Raw genomic sequence first — 22553 nt, 5'->3', positions numbered from 1 at the left:
CTTTGCTTTCACTTGCTCCGCTTATCACTTCATTGTTTTATTACTGTTACCTTCCAAGTGATCTCTGAGTTGCTGTTTTTTAAAACACCTGTGGAAGTTGAGTAAAAGTTTGCTGTAATGGTGAAATTTCTGTCAACATAGAAAATAGTGAATTTCATATAATTATCTGTAGCTTATATACTCTGTCCTCATTTGGAAATTTCCTGTGTAATTCAGTTGTTTAAGAACTAGAAATTTGTACTCCAGTTTCTAAGTTTCACTTTTCATTTTCAACGTTTAAATGGAGATGATAATAACTGCTGTTGCTTTTTTGTTTGTTGCAGATATGTCCGAGCAGAAGTACTTGCTGGCTTTGTAAATGGTTTATTCCTCATCTTTACAGCATTCTTTATATTTTCTGAAGGCGTTGAGGTATGTAATGATGCAAATTATGCTATCAATTTTCACATTTCTATTTGTATCAAATTTCTGTGTGTAGAGTGTATTTAATGGGGATAAAATTACTGAAATCACTCCTTAAAGATCTGGGATCTGAACAGCGTATTGGGCCATCTGAAATTGCTGTTTTGTGACATAAATCCAGTATATCAGTACTAGCTTCTTAAATAGTGTTTTGATGGTGTGTAAAGGTTCTGTCATCTTGACGCTGTCCTTTTTCAACCAGTGTATAGTATATCTAGAAAGACCTGTATTTTTCATTGTTAAAGGCCAAATGAAGACAAGAATGAAAGGCCAAAGATTGTCATACAGAGTAGAGAAGTTAATCATAAGAAATGGAAATACATTCTGTGAAGAAGTTTGGATAACTCAGAGAAAGAGCATTATTTTCCAAATCTTCAAGTCTGATATAAATGTCAAGTGGCGATAGTTTGAACTCTTATAAGGACACCATTCTGGATTTTTTTTAATAAAACGATTCAGTTGATGATTTTGAGATTAAAATTTAGATATCAAAGTTGTCTGCACTAAAGTGTGGTATTAATAAAAGTAAAGTTGGTAACTAATTCTGATCAGCTTGCATGAAGTTTTACTTATTAATGAGATGCCATTTATTTATTTATTTATTTATTTCTAGTTCAAAATAAATTCTTTTTTTTTTTTTGAATTAATAGAGAATTGTGAAAGGCTGTCAGGAACATTTCCTCTACATAAATGATCCTGTAAATACTTCAAAAGCAGTACAAACCGGGCTGAAATTTCCTAAAATATTGGGAAAAGCTGAGTCCAAATCTAGAAACAGCAACAAAGCTTACTAGAAAAATTGAGTAATACTCTTTAACCTTCCAGTGGTAATTTTGAAACATCATTGCCTTCCTCCTGGTCTTAGCTCCCATGCAAGTATTCCCTTTTTTTTTGTGATGATGACCACTTGTCTCCCTGTCACTTCAAAATTTTCCATCTGCTGAAAGTCTTATTGTTTTTCTGTTGCCTGTACCTTTCATCCCTGTGGATGGATGTTGAAGATTTTTCTCTCCTTCAGATAGCTCCTTCCTTCAGAAGCTTCAGATTCAAATTGTGTTAGTCCTATGTTGTTTTTTTTTTTCTAAAGCTTTTTCAATATAGATGTTAAAGTTTAAAAACAAACAAAACCACAATTTGTTCTCGTCTGTTGTTTCATTCCCCTCATCCTCACTCTCCAAAGGAGAAAGAAAAAGCTTTTTAGACTCCTGGAAATTGTTTATATTATTTGGGCAATCCATGTATTAAAGCAAACTTAAAATGTTTTTGCACGTTCTAGAGCTGAATCCCACAGGAAAATGAAATCTTACAATCAATGCTAGCTAGATTGCTGAGAATATTTTAATACACTTTCACAACTTTATTTATACAACTTCAACTTCGGACAATAAGAATTAGTTTGTGCACCATCTCGGAAATTGGAAGTCCTGAGTAATTCTTAATTATGTCTTTATGTATACCTGTTTGTATGGGAGTGCTCCTGTGTCTAACCACTTTGTGCTACCTTTTTCAGTGCCTCTTAATAATGTGATGAGACTGTAAAAATATCATGATTTGCTTCTTGTTTTTTTTCTTTTTTGTTTTTGATTTTTCCTAGAGGGCACTGGAGCCTCCTGATGTGCATCATGAGAGACTTCTTCCGGTTTCTATACTAGGATTCATTGTAAACCTTATAGGAATATTTGTTTTTCAACATGGAGGTCATGGGCATTCACACGGTTCTGGTAGGACATCTGTAATTTTCAGTACTGTTTACTTTCTTAGCACCCTGTGTTCCAGAACCCTATTATCCTTCAGTGACAGCCCCAGTATTACATTTTTAGGTCTTTTAGTGGCAATCCTGGACAAATGTGTACAGGACTTGTTGCAGTGTTGATGTCCATATTTTAACACCAGCCCTAGTTACTACTGTAACTCATGTATTCTCACATAGTTCTCACCCATTAACTGTAAGACCTGGAACTCCAGAATCTGCATTCTGGAACATGAGTTCTACTGTACCTTATTGGAAGAGAGATGCAGAGTATCTTCTGGACAAAATTAAGCTGTAGTTAGGCAGAGTCTTTACGAGCAAAATGTCTGAAACAAATTTTAGTTATAGGATGAAGATTCAAGTACTTCTCAACTTAGGGTCTTTGGGTCTTTTGAACTTTAAATGCAGAATTTGCCTAAATGTATATGGTAAACATTCTTTTTTTTTTCTGCCAAGCTAATTGGTAGCTATTTCAGCTTAACATATAAACTGATAGTATAAAATAGCCTATGGACTTTAAGCAGCAATTTAAGCTTTAATTTTTAATGTATGAATAATAGCCAGTTTTGAGTTTTTAGCTGTTTTTAATGTGCTTATATCTAGTTTTGTGCACATATTGAGTTGGGTTAAAAATAATACAAATTGAGAAGTAGGAATGTATAAAAGTACTTGACTTTTCAAATCGGATGTGTATTTCATATGGCTACACAGCACAGGTTTAGATATAAACAGCTTGTGTTAATTTTATTCTAATTTATTTAAAGCCACATCTTGAAGTGACCTAAAAGATGAATATGTTTTAAGTAGCTTAGAGACAGATGTAAGTATACTTCTATTTGGCACTTAAATTTATACTCATTTGTTTATAGGGCATGAACACAGCCATTCTCTGTTTAATGGTGGTCTCAGCCATGGACACAGTCACAGAGGTCATGGTCACAGCCACGAACATAAACATGGACACACTCATGACCACAGCCATAGCCATGGACACTCTCATGGTCAGGATTATTGTCATGGTAGGTGCTTAAAGTCATAGACCATGTCTTGAATTGGATATTTAAATGTGGTATTATTGATTTTTCTGAACAGAAGAGAGATGCTGGCAGCTTGTTGTTGTAAGCAAACAAGGAAATAGCTTGCTTAAATATGAGGTGTGCTACGCCAGTGCCCTGTTTTGTGGATCATTTTGCTAAATGCTGTTTAATTTGTGATCTATGCAGTGTTAGTTTTTAAAAGTTTTAATTTATCTTTATATTTTGAATATTCACCTTAATTTTATGTGCAAGCAAAATATAAGAGTATGTATGAAATAGCAATATAATAATTTAATAATAATGATATAATCGTATTAAGTGCTTTATTTCAATTGTTGATGAAAATTAACAGACAAAATTAAGATGCTTTGCTAACTTCCCTCTCATGTGTGGTCCTTGCTCTCTCCACATTCTCCCCACCTTTCTTCAGTAGAACAATTTGATTCTTGCATAAACTATTATATATCCTCACTAGAAGTCATTTGCTATCCTATGACAGTTTTTTTTCTTAAGAGATTTTTCTGACTTGTTCCACAGAGGCCTTAATCTACTTGAATGAGAGGATTTTTTTTGACTTAGTTTTACCTTCTATGTCTTATCCGTCTTTTGGTACATAACATTTAAATGCTTTCTTGATGGAAATATTCCTTGTTAGCAAATTTATTGATTGTACTCTTTTTGCTTCTATGTATGGCTTGTGTTCTTGAGATGGCTTCTTTTGCTAAGTATTAGAAAGATTTTGTTTCTCACTTTTTTGTTAAATAAACATATGTTGGTCTTTTTATTTATATATTTGTGGTATGTGTATATATATTATATATATAAAAGATCATTGTATGAAGTGGTGTTTTCTTTAAAAACATGTTTTAAGACTTAATTATTACATAGCTAGAGCAAAATCTAGTCATAGTGAGCAGCTTTTCTGTGCAAGAAATTTCAGAAAGGAAGACCATAACTGAATATACAACTGGAGGGAGTCTTTGCGTGGGTTAATATGCCAATATTAATATTGTCTTCACAGATGACCATTCTCTTGAAGGGATGACTGGGTCCAGCAAGCAGATCTTACAAGGTATGAGAATAAATATAGTGGTTTATTAGTTTATTGTGGTCTGCCTGTGAGTACTCATTGCGCATCTATTTCAGAGGGTGCCTCTGGGTAAATGCTACCTCTTTCTTAGAGGAGCTATTCTGTGAAGTCCTATTTCACATGTGAACAGACCAGCGCTGTATCGTGTGCATGACTGGGCATTGAGACATTCACTGAAAGTATTGACACAATGCTTTGTCAACACAGTTTAAGATGGAGATCCCAAAAGCTGGGATTCAACTTCTGTTATGATGCTAAAAAATCAAAGAAGAAAAAACTAGGAAAGAGTTGTTAAAAGCAGAAACCTAAGATGCTGAATTGAAATGTATGCCTTGAAAAGTGGAAAAAGTGCTATTACTAAGATAGGCTGTATTTGAAAAATGCAGATGGATAAATAAGCTCAGTAACCCTTCAACAATTAAAACGTCATTTCATCAAGCTATTACACTTGGTTTAAACAAGATGGTCATTCAAGCTATAATCACTTGAAGGGGAATTGGAGTCCACAATCTACTGAGCATTAGTGCATATAAACTACTGATGATGTCAGTTCTGAGCTTTAATTTTTTTTTTAAGTATTCAAAAGTTAGAGTGAAAGAATTGTACAATGTAAGAAGTAATTATCTGGCATAGCCAGATGTACATACTGTGTTCTTCTATTGGGTGATTTTTCTGGCTTGTTTGTAGTCCTTGCAAGGGAACATTTTCAACCTCTTCCAATGTTTATATCTTCCATCATTATGTTTATGTATATTCAGTACTTCAACAACAGATATGAAAAGACTGACTTCCAAATGGAAGGCACGTTTTAACTGAATCACAGTTGGAAAAAAAAAAATCAATTATATATAGGTATGTATATTTAACTTTTCAGTATTGTGCTGGGTTGGCCCTGGCCACCAAATAAACAACCACCTGTTGCTCACTTGTCCCCATCCTGCAGTGGGACAGGAGAAAGAGTCAGAAGAGTATAAACAGGAACTAAGTTTAGGATGAGATACAGGCAGTTTAAAAAGTGAACGGGGGGGAGTGGGTGCAAAGGCAATCCGTCACTACCTCCCAGCCAGATTCTGAGCAACAGCTACTTTGGAAAGACTCAGTTTTATTACTGAGCATGATGTTACGGAATAAACATAAATACTAAATAATAATAATTATAATAAATGGAATATCCCTCTGGTAGTTTGGGACAGTTGTCCCTGCTGTGTCCCCTCCCAGCCTCATGTCTGTCCCCAGCCTACATGCTTTGGGGACAGAGGGAGTAACAGAGAAGGCCCTGAGGCTGCTTGTGCAAGCATTGTTCAGTGGTAGCAAAAATACTGGTGAGTTCCTAACAAACCTAATACCTGGTGCCATATGGCCTGCTGTGAAGAGGTTTAAATCCAAGCCAGCTAAACCCAATACAAATGAAAACGCAGGAAAATCGCTAGAATGCTGATTTATAGTTGTGGGTTATTTTGGGGCGGGGGGGGGGGAAGTATTATTGGAGTCTCAACATTTGTGTTCAGAAAGCTGTTTCTGAGTGACTGTTCTTGTTATCGCCAGCAGAGAGCTCCAAAGACTAAGTTTTGGCCAGCTGCAAAGTGCTCAATTACTCATTTTTCAACTCGATGTGCCTCAAAATAAGAGTGAAGTTATTCATGTCTGCAGTATATAATTATCAGAATTATTTCTCTTAAATCTCTTTGCCAAATAATTTCTCCAAGATATTGCCAATGAAGCATCTTTCAAAGCTTTACAGATACGTTGTTAACATTATCATCTTATACAGTACTTACCATTGTAAGTGTAAGGGGAACATGAGTTTCTTTAGAATAATACAGGTGGGTATTGAATGAAGAAATTTAGCTTTATCTGTTGATCACTGCTTAAGTTGATAGCCATGCCATGAAACACCCTTTTATGCTAAGTGCAGAAAATAATACAATTTCTTCAAGTGCTTTATATTTTAAGGATATGTTGAAACTCTGTGAAAGCTTTCTGTGTATTTGACAAAAAATGAAGAATTCAACAAGTACAAATCATGCTATCTAGTTCTTGCAACTCTTCTTCAGAGTATTTGGAATATTTCCATTAGCTGTGAGAGTACCAAGTTGTATTGATACGAATTAATCTCTTACAGGGGTATTTCTACACATTGTTGCAGACACGCTTGGGAGTATTGGTGTAATAATATCTGCTATATTGATGCAGAACTATGGTCTAATGATAGCAGATCCTATTTGTTCAATGCTGATAGCATTACTTATAGGCGTAAGGTAAGTATTGATATCACTGTTATTTGCTTGTATTTTCAATGCTAGTTACAGTCAAACAAATTACAACTCTGAAGAACAGGTTTATCTGTTATGCTAATTTTCTACAATGCTTGCTTTTATTCCAAGATTGATATGTTACCTCTGTTCTGTGCAGCTGTCCTGGTGTATTTTGAAATGTTACCTTGTTTTTCCTTTTCTTCAGCTACTGCTTTTGCTTTTAAGTCTGCATATTTTAGCCCTGTTGGCGTAATACTACAAAAATGTCTTTCAGGTTCAAACCATAGAATTCTTCGTCTCTGTATTTAGTATACTGTTATGTAAACCGATGTACTCCAGTAAATGGAGCAGAATGGCTTCAGTGCAGCTGAGTTGAGCCTGCTGGCACAGGACATGCCCTTGTCCCTGATGAATCAGGACTACTTTTTTTTTTTCCCTCGAGAGAGTTGTCTTTTCCTGTGCATTTATATTCTGATACATCCTTATTCCTTTTAAGATTTAGTGGAAATGCTTCAAGTAGTTTTGTGCTTTCCCTGTTGTTGCTTACCAAGATCATTGTAAATGTGAATCTATTTGGATTTGATTGGACAAGCAAACATTTTGTTCAGTGATGCTGTTATTGAGGCATTTCTGGCAACAGTTTCAATGGTGGCATAGGGCAGAGTGCTACAACTTGAGTTAGAACCTAATAACTGAACACCTTTGTCTCTTCAGCTGTGGTGAATGTCACCTGATTATCTGCATACTTACATTTACACCATATATGGCATGTTTATACTATATGCATGGCAGCATTTGCAGAATTATTGATGTGAATCTCCCTATTTATCAGAGCAGGCCAACATGCTTCAGGTACTAAATGCACACAAAAATCCATGTAGTAGCAATCACTATTAAATTACCACTTGAATATAAACTCAAGAGGTTTACTTAAACATCCTGTAATTTTGTAAAGGACAAATTATTAGCAAACCAATTCCGTGACTGAAATCTCCAAAAATTGGAAAGAAAGTGTGTAGGTTGCCACAGGGAAAGAAGCTATTGATGAGTTAACAGTTAAGTAGAACACTGATTTCCGTACCTTTAGTATTTGAAGTGTCTGCCTTTGTGTACAGTAAAGCACGTGTGGAGCATTGATCAGAAGATACCATGTGAATGATTGTTTTTTTGTTCCGTTCATACAGAGTTTGGAAGAAGACTGTAGCTTCCATAATAGAAGTTTGTAAAATAAAGCTATTCATAGGTCTTCTAGCATAGTTAGAATGGCCCTGTGGAGGTCTGTGTTCTACGCTGAAACGGCTGGAGAATTCCACTACTTGATGTGTCCTTTGACCCCATATCAGACCTAATGTTTAATGTGGTCTGTATCATTATTTTGTTGGCCCAAAACACTGTAAATAATCTCTAGGATTACTTTACTAAGTCTGAGTGCAGTCGTTTGCATCGTAGTCAGCAGAAGTAAGTCTGTGTTTCTTTGACTGACACATCCTGGCACAGCAGTGGAGCAAAGACTAATTGCAGGTTTTGTTTTTTAAGCAGCCCAACAGACTTAATTACTAATGAATTTGAAACACACTTAAAGAAGATGATCAAGATGACTGACAGTTTCAAATCAATATTTTGATAGTCTGAGCCCCCGTTTGTGGTGTTTAATTTTAATAATTTTCATTTATGCTCCTGGTCATAACACCATTGTTTGTTCTACCATATTCTTCACTATGCCATGTATGTAATGTGTCCTTTTACAAATAACTCAAACGGTTTTTCAAATTTTATCATAAGGAGATCTTTGGTTGTAACAGTAGGGGCCCAGAGTAAAAAGAATATTTGTGGGGTTTTTTTTTGGAAAAAAATAGCCCACTCATCTATAAAATCTCTCTCTTTGTAGTTAAACCGACTTCCATAAGATGGAGTGGAATGGGAGTACATGTGTGTACCAATAAGTGGACCTATACATGGGTGTTTAAGAAATTGGATTCTTTTCTTTGTGGCTGTAGTAGTAAAACCAGTGTAGTTTTGAGTCAGGGATACAAAAGCTAGTCAGATAAAGTAATTGTTCAAAAGTCCTGATGCTGTCTGGGGATTTTCCCCTAGCTGGGACTATAAAGTTTTGCTGATTTCAAGTAGGGTTGCATAAAAGGCCCAGGGTACTGCGTCTTCTTACAAGAGTATGTTAGCTGGTTGGCTAAAATACACTACTAGTTAGATTTAATTGTTGATCTTCCAAAGCTGTCTTGCATGAATCCACATATATGAAACTGTCCGTTTCCATTTTAATCAGCTATGTAGACCTCTGGTTCTACGTTACATTTCTTACTTACTGACTGATGCACTAGGCTAGGCAATGCTCTCCTTACTGCTGTTAACGTTAACCAACAGAATCATAGAATCATAGAATATCCCGAGGTGGAAGGGACCCATAAGGATCCTCGAGTCCAACTCCTAGAGCAAGCAGAATCTTGAGCTTGTGGATCCTCTTCTATGCCTTTTAGTAATCTGAAGCTTTAAAAGAAAGTAGTTGGAATGTCAAAACCTATATGGAAATGCTTTTGTTCTTGGCTGTCAGCTTGTTATATGGGAGGGAGACATCTTTCCAGAAGTGCCTTTTTTGGCGTGCGTTGACAGGATTTTTTCTGTTTTGTGGTTGTTATGCTAATTATATCTCCCTTGACTAATCTTTGATGGGTATCAATAACCTGAAAGTTAACTGCGACTAATTTTACTGTCTAACTGAAGTCTGTGGTATTAGAAAGGAGACAAAATTCTTTCTTTGAGCACTTGTGCTGGCCTTCTGTTGTTTGTTCTCAAATGCCAAGCATTTAGGATTGACTTGCCTAAAGTACAGGTGCTTTTCCATCATCAGATGTATCTCGCTGAACTCTGTCTCAAATTTTACCAAAAAAAAGGACTTTGTTTCCTGAAATTGCTTCCAGGGAGACCTCATTGTGACCTTGGGGGCTGCTTGTTTGTGTTTTTTTTTTTTTAACTATTTTCTGTGATACCTGTGTATTCCAATTGGGAATGAAAGCAGAACACAGGTCCTTATTTCCTTCCATGAAACTGCGGTGCCTAAGAAGCCAGTAAAATGTCAAGGCAAATGCATGCAAGTGCAGAGAGCGAATGTTGATCTTAATCTAAGACAGCTTGTATACAGATGAAATTTGTTCAATTTATTTTGATCGGTTGCTTTCTTTAATGTTGGGCACATCTCTGTGAGTTAGCATTACCGTTCCATTTTCTGAATGATGGCAAAGCTTGCCAAAACAACAAAAAAAATCACAGAAGTATCTATGGGATGACTAGCAAACTTCTCTCTGCAATATAAAGCTGGACAGCCTCTAATTTATAACCTATTTTGTCTTGTGCAGATGCACGAAAAGTTGATCGACAGCTCTTCAGAGAAGTCAAGCAGTGCTTTTAATTCAAATGGTTGAGCCTTCCTGTAGACAACATCTCTAATTAGTGCAAATTGTCAACTACTGTTGCTTTGTGTTGCTCCTGTGATCCTTCACTGAGGCTGCTCTCAGGTGACATAACTCTCTGCCTAACTCCTTGTGAGTTAGCGTGGAACATTCTGGCTGCAGAGTAAAAATCTGGTGTGAGATGGTCCTGAGGTTGTTTTCACCGACAAATACAATTCTCTAAAGTTTAGCAGAAGCGGAACTTTGGTAGCTCTTTCAAGACTATAACAGACATGAGATCAGCACTTCGCTTTACTGGACTATGGCCTTCTGTTTTCCAGTAAAAATCAAATTTTTTGCAGGCAGAAGAACAGTCTGCATTCTACTGTTCTGATGTGGAGAGGCAAAGGCATAAAGTCAGATAATTTTCCCTTTCAAATTTCATTATGATTTTACTTACTGTAGAAAGTTTGTTTTTCTCTATTTTAGCTGTCTATCGAGTCTTGACAAGCAGAGTCCTGTGGTACCCCTCAATAGGAGGGCTATATCCTGTAGTCTTTAAAAAAATCTTTGCATCATAAATCAATGGCAAGTTCTATGAAGCTGGGGGGGGAAGATATAATACACCTTTAAGTGTTCCTAGATACTACTGCTAATATCCGATTAATCTCTTTTCTTTTATTACTTTGTGTACTATCTCGTGGAAGTGTCCATTTAGTTATTAATCATAAGTAGGAAATGTTTGTTTTATAAGTCTGTTTAACTGGTATTTTGTTTAAAGACGTTTTCATTAAAAAAAAGATTGACTATTTCATAGTTATTCAGGTTGTCACTCAAGATTTTTAGTGAATGTTTTCTCTATAACTTAATATTAAAGACGAACAATTTCTCAAGTCTCTAAAACACTCGTGATATTTAAAACTAAATGCTCTTTTTCTTGCCTAAGATTTCTAAATGTTATTCATGTTGAAGCAATTTTTGTATTTTGATCAACTACGTGAAATTATTCATCAGACAAAAGCCACAACTCTAGTACGAAGCAAGTAGTTTGTCCAAAACCAAGATTGGAGCCACATCTTTCTAGAAAAGTACCGTAGACTAAGTATGATTCTAGATTGGGTAGAGCATGTAGACTACATGTGGTACTGGTCAAAGAAATGAGGCAATGTACTTCAGTCACTTAGTGAAGTTCTTTCTGTGGTTACATCATTTTCACATAAAGTCTAGAGTTGTTTGAGCGTGATACAATAGGAAAGAGCTTTGGGAGAGGACAAGCTTGGATTGTTTGGGGCATATACCTGTAATATTTGGGGCATAACAATATGAAAATTATTAGTAAATGCTTTTGTTTTGTGTGCAGTTTTAAGCTGATTATCCTCACTTTTAAAAAAAGGTACAGAAGGAATGTTCAATTGCAAAACTGCCCCAAATGAGCATGCTCCTTGTTAGAGTTGTTTTGAGCCATCATTGCTAAATGGCACATGCTGCCTTCATTTATAGGGTAATAGTACCTGCCAGCCTTGGCTTTATGAGAACAGACCACTTCAGATTGGAGATGTAAATACTAAACTTGTGATCCTTGTCTTGAGCAAAGCCTGCACACTGGTTAAAATTGCTATTGCCAAATTAAAAAAAGGTTTATGAAAGTTAGTTCCGAAATAGGCTGACAGTCTTGGCACTGCAGATGTGGGTGGTGGCTGAAAATAAATGATTTTGAAATCCAGCTGTAGATTTTGCAGCTACAGTATTTGAATAACCATAGCTGGTCTTGGGTCCTAGCAGTGTTTGTTTACCTCCCACAAAAAATCTTTCACAAGAATCCTTTCTTTTTCAGAGTGCTGACAGCTCTAAATGAATTTCCTGTTTGTGATCTGACTACAATAACTGTGAAGGGTACTTTACCCCCGAGTTGTTTTCAGTCTTGCTGTTTAAGTTTATGCCAATGCCACAGTCTTGCTGGTACGCTTACAAACGCAGTGGCATAAACAGGATGGGACTGGAATGGCTGTAAGTGTTGTCTGAATGGGATGTAAGCCGATCAAGATTCTGATGCTTTCACACTTTGTTGTTGTTAATCAAGCAGTGTGTAATAGTGGCAGGGTGGATTTATCAGATGTCAAGGAGTTTTATCTGCTTCAACACCTCTCTCACTTCCTCTGTAACAGTGTACGTGAAAGTGTGATGTGCTTTCTTGCTGTTAACTCATTTTGCACACAAGTCACTTTCACTATTATGGCTTTTGTTGAGGATGTATTTATATCCCGAGTCTTGCTTTGGGTTAGTCTCTTTCAAGTTGCATTGCGGTATATAATAGTGGGATATTCTAGGTTCAAAGCTTGGTAATTAGGGACAAATGTAAAGTTTCATCTGCTTTAGTAGCAAAGCTTACAGACTGCTTATGCAAGAAAAAACTCTACTTGGTGAGGATTGTACGTTATTTTCCTCGATAGCTCTTTTGTAATTAGAAAAAAAGGGGGGGGCAGAACTCGTGCAAAAGCTGCTGGAGGAACAGCTACATGTATTTTCACTAATGACTAATCAAAAAATATAGGCGTGGGGGGAAGCTTAGTCAAAATCTCTGACCACATTTTCAGCATGCTTGGTACGATCCTCTTTCCTAGTGGAAAGATGAGAGGGAACTAATATTCTTAGTGCCTCCTGGTGCTTAAGTGATACTGGGTTTAGTTAGTGTTTGAGAAAAGAACATATTGTGTGGACTTCAGTTTTTAATCAAAGGCTTTCTACTTCAGTAGCATGCATGAAACAATGGAATGTCAAAGGCATCAGAAAACTGGATTCCACAGCTTGTCATGTTAGTTTGGTTTACAATGAGAGACTGCTTTGCGAGAGAAAGTGTCCCTTTGGACACAGATCTGTGTGTGGGCTTACGTGCTTTAACAGCATTTGTGAGAGCTATCACATCATTGCTGTTGTCTTCTGGCCTTTTCAGCTTGGCAAAAGATAAATTTGAAGCTGAAGTAGCTTCCTAGTTAAAGAAGAAGATATGACCTTATGTATGTTTCAGCTTTTACATACTGTCTCAAGCAACTCCCTGACTTGCCTGTATTCTTTGGATTTTTAAGATGTTGACATTTAATTAAACGCTCTGCTTTTGGGTTTCTCCGTAAGTCTGGATAAAAGTGTAATTTATGCAGCATTATTGCCAAAAACTTGTACAGGAATTTTCTCTCTTAAGGCGTCAATGTGGAGCCAATGCAGAAGCATGAATAGGTAAAATCTTGTCAGCAGGAAGACAGTCTTCTAAACTGTACCACCTGTACAGTGGAGTGTCTTTCACCATTCACCTTTTTGTATAATAGTTGAGTTTGAACTACTGATTCCAATGTACTGCTTAAAACTGCTTCCTGTTGCCTGGCAAGAAGACAAATTACTTGGTGCTTCTGCACATCCTCCTGATTGCATAGACGCAACCTCAGAAGATCGTTCTGTTAGGGTAAAAGGCTTTCAGAATGAAGCAGATCTTAAGTTTAAATACATCTTCAGCAAAACTGAACTCTCTAATGGGGTTTTAACTTCCTCTTTTCCATGTGTGTCCAGAGTGAATCACCAGTTTCACTCACCAAATTCTTTTTTTGGAATGGGTTAAGTTAACATCCCCAACCTGCTAGTTCTAAGTTTCTGCAGGCTGTCTCTCCAGATCTTCTGCTTGCCAATTCTTTTCCACTCCATCAGATAATATGCATCAATTTTATTAAATAATGTAAATTTATACAAATCTAACATGTTTGGGTCACTCTTTATGGATGCTTTTTCCCCCTGTTGCAATAAAAAAGGCATCTTCCTACATTCTCCATTCTTTTAGTCTGTCCTCTGGAAAAAAATATGCAGCATATGTGTTTGAAGCCTTTGGATGAAAATGTTAGAGGGGCATTGTTGAATTTATGGGAATAGTCAGTGTTCAAAAAATCTTATGTTCAGATTGTATTCGGAACTTTTTTAAATGTGTTGGTCTTTCAAGCTCTTTATTAAGAAGCAAACCTGCATTTTTAACTAGTGAGTTAAACTGAAACAATTCAGCAATGAATTGACAGCTCCAGCTCCCTTTGATGTAATGCTTATGATACGGATGTTATTTAGTGAGATGGGTCCATTGATGAGAGACCCTTTTTCCTCTATACTTCTGTAATGCACTGTCCATAAAATGTGACACTCCACTTAAGCTTCCTTTAGACATGTTTAGCAATGCAATAGTTGTCAATGTTTGACTTGGTGATAGGTCCAGTTTAAGTATCTTCTGCTTGCCTCTAATTGCCTCTTCCTATTTCTGAAATGATTCCTCAGTAGCAGCACAGCTGTGTGAGGCGACATGGCAAATATCAGGCAGTGAATTTGGCTGGACTTAGGTCTGTTTACAAGGACACTTACTTTTAGGGTGCTCATTTTCCCAGTGGCTCATTACACAAGAGCTGTGCAACCTCTAACTCCTTCCCACCCTGGCTAAGGGTCGGCCAAGGGGTGGGCTGAGCAGTTGAAGCTGTGTACGCTGGCACTACTTCCATATACAGGTGGAACCATATATTTAAAAATGGAAAGGAATGGTGAGGTCATAGCATTCACTGCTTGTGAATATACAGCTGGTCTATACAGTGAGTTCTTCATTGCTTCATGAGATTTTAAATGAGGCTTTTCCAGTTTCCTTTAACAGCCCGCCCAGTTAATCTCTCAATTTCTTTCTGGTTGCTTTTCATCCCATCGCTCTGTGTATTTCAGTTGTGATGAGTGTTGAACACTGAAATTTAGCTTATAGCTTCTTAAATTTGTCATTGCTTTTGCTGTAGAGTGTTAGGTGACTGTTATGCTCTTGAAATTAGATTCCTATGTAAATTTTGGTATTGGGCTATAGATGTTTGTCATCATCTTGAAAATTTAAGGATGCCCTACCAAACCAGGCGTGATACTCTACTACTAAACAAAAATCAACATACCGAATGCATAATAAGAGTGTAAATTTGTAGTGGTAGCTTTAGGGTATCAGCTTACTGGTATCCTGGTGGTTTGTTGTTTTCTGTTCTTTCTTTTTTAAAAAGAGGTATTAAGTGTCTTTTTAGTTTGCTGATTAAACAAGACCATGCAGTAAGGAGGGAGCCTTTAACTGCTTCCAAATGTTAAATCCTTGAGGTTGGATGAGATCCTACGCTTAGTTCACTTCAGGAATATGCTAAGCTGTCTTTCTGACAAAATAACTTTGTTATAGCTGGACTGGTGCATACTAATTTTGTTTTATGAACTCCCCATTATTATCTTAGTTCATAAGAAAAATATGCCTCAAACCAGACACAAAGCAAAAACAGTTTCAGTTGCATATTTTTATGGTTGGTTGTAAGTGATTGCAATTGAAATAGGTTTTGGTTTTAAGCTCTAGGTATCAGCTACTTTGTCATATAAGTTTAAGATGCTTTTCATCCCAAATTATCCTTACCCCCCGTTAAATTAACACTATTTTGTGATTATTTGCTAATTGTCTCTGGGAAATCTGGGAAGAAGTAATCTTGCCTTTAACCTCACCGTTACAATTTTGTCTGTTCTTTTACTTTCTGTAGCAGGTTTTTATGACAGCTTTCTCAGTTTCTGGTGAAACAACTAAAGAAAAATTCAAGAGCATTAAGGAATGTCATTTTGCTTTGTTCTGCAACTTTTGAAAGTTGCAGAAAATAGCTAACTTCCTTTTTTCTTTATAGTATTGTTCCACTTTTAAAAGAATCCATTGGAATTTTGATGCAGCGAACTCCTCCTTCTCTGGAAAATGCCCTGCCTCAGTGCTATCAGAGGGTGAGCTCTTACACTTCGGCCGTTTTGCATATGATCAAACCACTGACTGAATGAACCTCAAGTGTATATGAGGATATTGTGATTTTTTTTTTCCAGTAATGCCTGTGAAAGGTTCCTTAGATTGGACAAATGGAGATACCAGTTTATTTTTATCTTTCTGAAATCCTAAATTGTATATAGCCTCGACTCTGTATTTTAAAACTTGATAAGTTGTTTTAGAAAAAATGGAACCTGAAGCTTTTCCTCTCAGTCATTTGTGCCGATAGTGCATGATGGTTTTTTGTTTAGTTCAGAGTAGTTTGTCTCTCTCAAAATCTAGTTCTTTCTTTAGTAAAGTGATGCGCAGTAACATTGAAAGTGTGTGTGTATGCAGGTTACTTTGGATTTGGCTTTTCCTGGTGTACTCCTGTCTAACTTATCTTTTACTGTGTCATGATGTGAACATGTACAGCACCTTTACAAAGTTAATACAATACATCATTTGAAGGATTTTTGTTAGAATTGTGCATATTAATACATTTCCATTAATAGTTAGAATCTCTATCATTTTTAATGGGAAAATTCCCACATTTGCAAAAATCACAGTTTAAATTTGAGAGGGCATTCAACTAAATTTATTTTTTTCTTGGACACCACTGTTTTCAGAAATGGTTTCAAGAAAATATATGCAGAATGTAAATTAGCAAGATACAAAATTGGCCCGTACATAGTATCTGTTCTCAACGCTTTATAATCACAGAGATAGTAATAACGAATTTAAGTGAATTAGCACAAATTGGATGATGAACTAGATGTAAAAAGTCATATTGCCTTCAATTTTTTTTTCTGTTAAAAATTCAGAAAAAAAGGTTGCTTTTGCTTTTATTTTTAGGTGCAGCAGTTGCAAGGAGTTTACAGTTTACATGATCCACACTTCTGGACCCTCTGTACTGATGTTTACATAGGGACTTTGAAATTACTGGTAGCTCCTGATGCTGATGGAAGGTGGATTCTAAGCCAGACTCACAATATTTTTACTCAGGTATGTCTCTCATAAGTGAAAATCACACATCCAATACAAACTACCTGTCACATGATGTGACATTGTCATTCATATTAAGAAAAATTAAATGTTTCTGGTTTTGGTATCAATATAACTGTTGAAAAGCTGCTCTGCTCCAGCTGTGTAGAATTTCAAAATACTGCCTAGCATAAGTAGAAATGCTGTACCTCTCTGCATTAATTTTTTAATGTCACTTAATAGAAATAACAGTTGTTTTCTGAGGTGATCAAGTTAATGCAGAACATTCTAGTATGTATATTTGAAACTAATTTTACGTCTTAAGTCTCTAAAGGATTGCATTTTCCAAGTGAGTCATTCACTCTTCCACTGTTTGTAGCTTTGCAGTTTCAGAGCCATGTGTCTGGCAGGGGAATTGGGAGAACAAGGTCTAGTGTTCTTACCTGACCTATGGAAATAAAGGGAAGAACAGTTCGAGAAAGTAGATTTTTCTCCTTGGTAATATTCACCCTTATCAATCTTGATATAATTGTCCAGATGAGTGGCAAAACCAGCCATCTGAAAGGAAGTTGAGGATGGTTGAAGACAGTCTAATCTTTCCCAGCGTTCAGCCTGGTGTTTCAAGATCACCTTGCATAACCAGTGGTCATCACAATGCTGGCCTGACACTGAGGTTAAATAAATGACTAAATGATTTTTTTACATTGTTTTATATTGAATGCTGATAAAGTAAGCAAATCCATCTAAGCCTAGTTTAATAGAATTTTTGAGGAGATGAATACTTTGGTGCAATTTGCATACCTCTACCAAAAGTTATTTTAGTGTGTCAATTCATTGTAGCCGTTGTTGTTTCTTGCTAGAATCTTAGTGTAGAACTTGTTCAAACCACAAATCCCATGCTATGCTCTTACACTTCACTCTTCAAGCAGCTTACTTTTCAGGCTGTTACACTTGTACAAGAGAAAATTTGGGCATTATCAAATGTGACAGGTATTTAGGATGAATCAGAAAAGGTAATCTGGCAATACTAGTGTTAATATGCCTACGTATGTCCGTTTCTTGACTGTATGAAGAACCACGTGTTTCATACAGTACTCCCTAAAAGTTTTTAGGTTTCAAAATACCAGGTATCTCAGTAAACGATTTGCTGAATGCATTATAGAAAATGAAGATACTGAGGATTTTTGTAGGACAGCTTACTGGTGCGGACTCTTGTTTGGGACCATTATTCAAATTGTCTTGGCGTTAGAGTTTTGTGGTTTTTAATCTCTCCTTCTCTTTTCCATAGGCAGGCGTAAGACAGCTTTATGTACAGATTGATGTTGCAGCCATGTAGTGAGTTTCTGAAACTGCTGTTGGACCAAAGTTTTCTGTACTGTAATGGTATAAAACAACACACTTATCAAGACAGAGCCTGCCTCCACAACTGGTCTGGAATTGACTGAATAGATTTCTGTCTTTGGGCTATGGATGGAGTTATTTCTAAGGAGTAAATACTGAATGAATGTTATGGACTTTGGGTCTTGTCTTTTTGTGGCCCCTAAACTTGTAAGTTTTTGATGGTTTTTTACTTACTACGTTTGTTCCAATATGAAACTAAAATGGTGGTACTGGAAACCCTGCAATGTCTTCAGAAAAGCTGCTGAAACCACTGCTCATTCCCATAAAACCAGTGTTATCAAAAATTGGAAACTTGTTTTGTACGTAATGTCACAATGGCTGACATGCTTCAATATAATTGTATGTTTGTACAATTGTTTGTACTTTGCAAACTTAATGAACCAAACCATATTGGGTTTTCAAAGTGCCTTTTATATCAGGAGAGGTATTTGCCAGCATAAATATGAAGCATCAAAGGGTTTTATTACTTTTACAAATATATCTCGTATGCAGTCTGATTATTTACTAGTGATGTGTGTGGCGCTTTAGTGTACTTACATAACTGTAGATGTTAGAATTCCCTTATTCTTGCATCTTAACAAACAGGAAAAAATTCTAAAGGTAAAAGACAAAGCCTTTGTGAAGAGACTTTCTTACCGAACAAGCTGGATATGTATTTTGTTGCACATATCTTGTGGAAATTATTTTAGTCAAGATTTAGATTAAATTCCAAGTCTTAGTCTCTTCATACTGTTGAGAGTAATGAGATGTTACATAATGCTATGCATGTTCATAGTCACTAAAACAACAGGCAGCTGAGGGAAGATGATGGTGATGGAAGCCATGCAGGAAGCTTTTTATTTTCTAAATTATGGGGCAAAAAAAATAAATGCCTAAGTTTGTGAAAGTCTAAATTTCCTTAATTTTAATAGCTTGTAGTAATTTTTATTAAAGTGAGTGGTGAGATAACTTTTGCCTTTCCAAATACTAAAAATATGTTCCTGGTTGTTACACCTGAAATGGAAATAAAGACCACTGTTCGTGCTATTTAGGATTATGCTTTTCCAGGTTGACAAGTCAGATGTTTTTAACTATCTCACTGTAGCCTTGTATGTTTTTCATTTGGGAAAAAAAAATTGTTAGTGGTCACATTTTGTAGCATTTATAATCATTTTACGCTCTCAGATCCGAGTGTTGTTTTCAATGACAATCTGCTATTCTTGGTATTACAGATGGTAATTCCACTATGCTGTAGTAGTTAACTTAGTAATGGAAGATTTTATAAGAGGACATTTTACAAATAGAACGTTGTGGAGTAAGAAGACAGATATTTGTCTGATAAATCATAGCCACTACTGACTGGTATGGATTTTACGTATTTTTTCTGGCACCTGATACGGAGTAAGACTGAAATCAAGGCCCTCTGAAGCCGATAGCACTGGCTTTGTAGCAAGCGCTAGGCACTGGGGAAAGTAATGAAGGTTCATTTGCGTAAATGGTTTGCTTGCCACTGTTTCTGAATTCACAATAGAGATGAAGTTTCTTGCACTCATTCTGTTGCTCTTAAAGAGATCAAAATTCAGGTACTATTTATGTGACAACACTGTTACTTGCCAAATTGATGGTTGGTACCTGAATTCTCCTGCTGAAACACAGAAACATTAACACTGATTTTGTAGAAAGCTTGGGGTTGTACTTCTGTACTTGCAACTGAATGTCAAGTGTAAAGAAAAAGAGCAGTAAAAAGCCATATACTACTTCTTAGTCCCTCCCAGTCTCCAGATCCTTCTTTATCCATATTGCTAGTTTCCAATCGTATTCAGTTCTGGGGATGCAGGTGCAGTCGCCCATTCAACCAGCTGCACCGTTCCACATCCATCTCCTCTGGCCTCCTGCCTGGCACCTCAGTCAGGCTTGTTCCCCATTCACCTTGGAGATGCTCTGCCAAGCGTGGAGGTTGTGGTGGACGGTGGCAGCTGAAAGTTATATGTGGCAGGGTAGTGTGCAATAATCTGTTGAGCAAATTTGAGTATTTTGGTTTAATATATCACTTGCCTATATGGCCACAAAACAGCTAATTAAAAGACAGTTGTGATCACAGGTCTGAGAGACCTCATTTTTTGTGGTGTTGCCTATAGACTGCTGTTGTTTGGTTGATGGCATAATTTCTTGATGTTGTAGTTAGTTACTATCTGAGGCTAGAGGCTATCAACTAAAATCATTTTAAAGGCAAGCACCATCCAAATTCATTATAATTGCCATGATCCAAGAGCAGAATTTGGTTTAAAACGTTTTTATAGAGCATATTTTTGGGACTGAGTATTTCTGAAATACTGTATCGTTGCCCAAGTTGTTGGGTTTGGCCACTGTTTTAGTTGTCTTAATGAAAAGACAACAGCTACAACTCGTTTCCAACTGAGAATCTGCCCAAATGGCAGTTGGGTGGGTTTTTCTAAGACGTATGGCTACAAAATTTTTCAATATAGGAAATTGAGTGCAAAAGCCTATAAGCTGGTTAAAAATTACACAATATTGATTTTAGTCATTTTTGACATTTTTTTGCTTATGAGGACTTACCTTACCGTTGGAAGCATATGTACAAGTCTGAGACTTCTAATCAAAATAGCACCTTCTTCATTATTAAGGATGACTTGATGTTTCTGTAGTTTCTCATCATTAGTAGGAGTTGGTGACACTATTTTTACATAGAAATTGAAACTGCTGCTACTAATAGAATAGACCTTTGTCATTAAACATTTTTTTTTTTTAATGTAGTGAAACTTGGTTTAAAGGTAGAGGAAGGAAAGGTTATCTCTAACTGTTGGTCAGTGAACCTATTTTGGGAATATAAACAAGATAGAAGGTGAGAGAAGCTGCTCCTGAACTGCAATTTTCCATCCTTTAAATACTTAACGGCAATCAAATTGTGGAGTTCATGGTTTTTGTCCCATTCCAAGTCCAAACTTCAGTTGCTAAAACCTTGATGCTTCTATAAGATTCAAACCTTAATCAATACTCATGTAACAGATCTTAACAATCTTTTAAATGTCAGATCAGAACAGCTTTAGTTACTAGTTAGCCCTGTCCTGCTTTCCCCAGCAGCCGGCACAGACTGCCACTTGCTGATTCTTGACTATCCCATACCTTCTGCATGCGTTTACGAAAGTAAGTAAAGGGGATTATTTTTTTTAGTAACTCATTTCTCAGATCCCTTATCCTGATTCAGTAGTTAATTCATCCTTTACACTTCTACCAAAATTCCTATCCCTGACTTCTTGGGATTCTCTTTTGGATTTCTCCCCCATTCCGGCTTTGTTGTAGTGACTATCTATGTTGGGACTTCATTGGCCAGAGACTTCTATAATGTGAAAAGGTACCAGTTATGGTACTCGTCTCAGGCATGTGAAGACTACATGCTTCAATATGTGCAGATAGTGGCTAATCTACTTGTCTGTTTCAGTGAGCCACAAAAGGTTCCTGCCTATGTGGTAATTTGGCAGAAATCGTGTAAAAGGAGTTGTGTATTTCATTCCCCTTGTGCATTAAAGTTGTTCATGTGTATGCTAGGATCTTGTACAACAGTTAAATGAATCACTTCAGTATTTTGGCTGAAGTGTGAAATAATGTGAATGAAGAAATTGCCAAAATCATTCCTGGTAGTATAAAACATACTGCTTGCATACAGCATATTGCTTGCCTTTAACTTTCAATTACAATAATTATTCTTAGCAGTGAGCTTAAATTGAATCGTACAATACCAAAAAAAAAAAAAGTAAAGAAATCTTAATAACACAAGGCAGCTCACTGAGATTCTGAAGACTGTATATGATTTTGTTCCGGAATGCTAATGTAGTAGCTTAGCCATGACTTGTCCCAAGTGCAATATTAGAAATTTTTAATGTAATCTTTTCTACTTGAATACAGTCTATATAAAATGTTAAATGTCCTATATTACTGAGAAGATATGGGATCAAATTTCTTTCCAATAAATCTTCAGTTTAAAAAAAAAATTGCATACAGGTCTGCTTTGTTGTCTTTTCACAGTATGTATGACTAGTTGAAATAGTAACCACCAATAGCTGACGCTGAATAGGATTCTTGCAGTCTGTTTTCTGAGAACTGATATGAACTCAGCTGTGGTTGTTGCAGTTTGAATCCAGCACTTCAGTGCTAGCATTAATGTATGGAGAAATCCAGATCTATTTCAATTTGCAGCATTCCAAAATAAATTGTGCAGCCTCTCCCTGTTTCACCAGCTGTCCTGCAGGTGAGTTCTTGCTTTCTTTGTTTAGACAGAAAGAACATTCTCATCTGTATTCATTCTTCCAAGTGTAAAGATGAATACAGACCTAATAGGGTTATGCATGCTATCATTTCTATTGATGAGA

The 22553-nt window shown here is 36.4% G+C and overlaps 1 protein-coding gene across 2 annotated transcripts in view; it reads left to right on the top strand.

The window, feature by feature from the left end:
- SLC30A7 (solute carrier family 30 member 7) overlaps window positions 1-22175 on the top strand; it is a 30109-nt gene extending 7934 nt beyond the window's left edge. For both annotated transcript variants that reach the window (XM_080602514.1, XM_080602513.1), the window contains exons 4-11: window positions 324-411; window positions 2057-2183; window positions 3082-3231; window positions 4271-4321; window positions 6462-6597; window positions 15695-15785; window positions 16657-16806; window positions 18074-22175. In XM_080602514.1, coding sequence (XP_080458640.1) covers window positions 324-411; window positions 2057-2183; window positions 3082-3231; window positions 4271-4321; window positions 6462-6597; window positions 15695-15785; window positions 16657-16806; window positions 18074-18121 — 841 coding nt within the window. In that variant the 3' untranslated portion in view covers window positions 18122-22175. The remainder of the gene's footprint in view (window positions 1-323; window positions 412-2056; window positions 2184-3081; window positions 3232-4270; window positions 4322-6461; window positions 6598-15694; window positions 15786-16656; window positions 16807-18073) is intronic.
- The last annotated feature ends 378 nt before the right edge of the window (window positions 22176-22553 follow it).

The sequence above is a fragment of the Anser brachyrhynchus genome (genome assembly GCF_964034855.1).
Source record: "Anser brachyrhynchus genome assembly, chromosome: 8".
Lineage (NCBI taxonomy): Eukaryota > Metazoa > Chordata > Aves > Anseriformes > Anatidae > Anser > Anser brachyrhynchus.
This window is presented reverse-complemented; position numbering and strand designations above follow the sequence as displayed.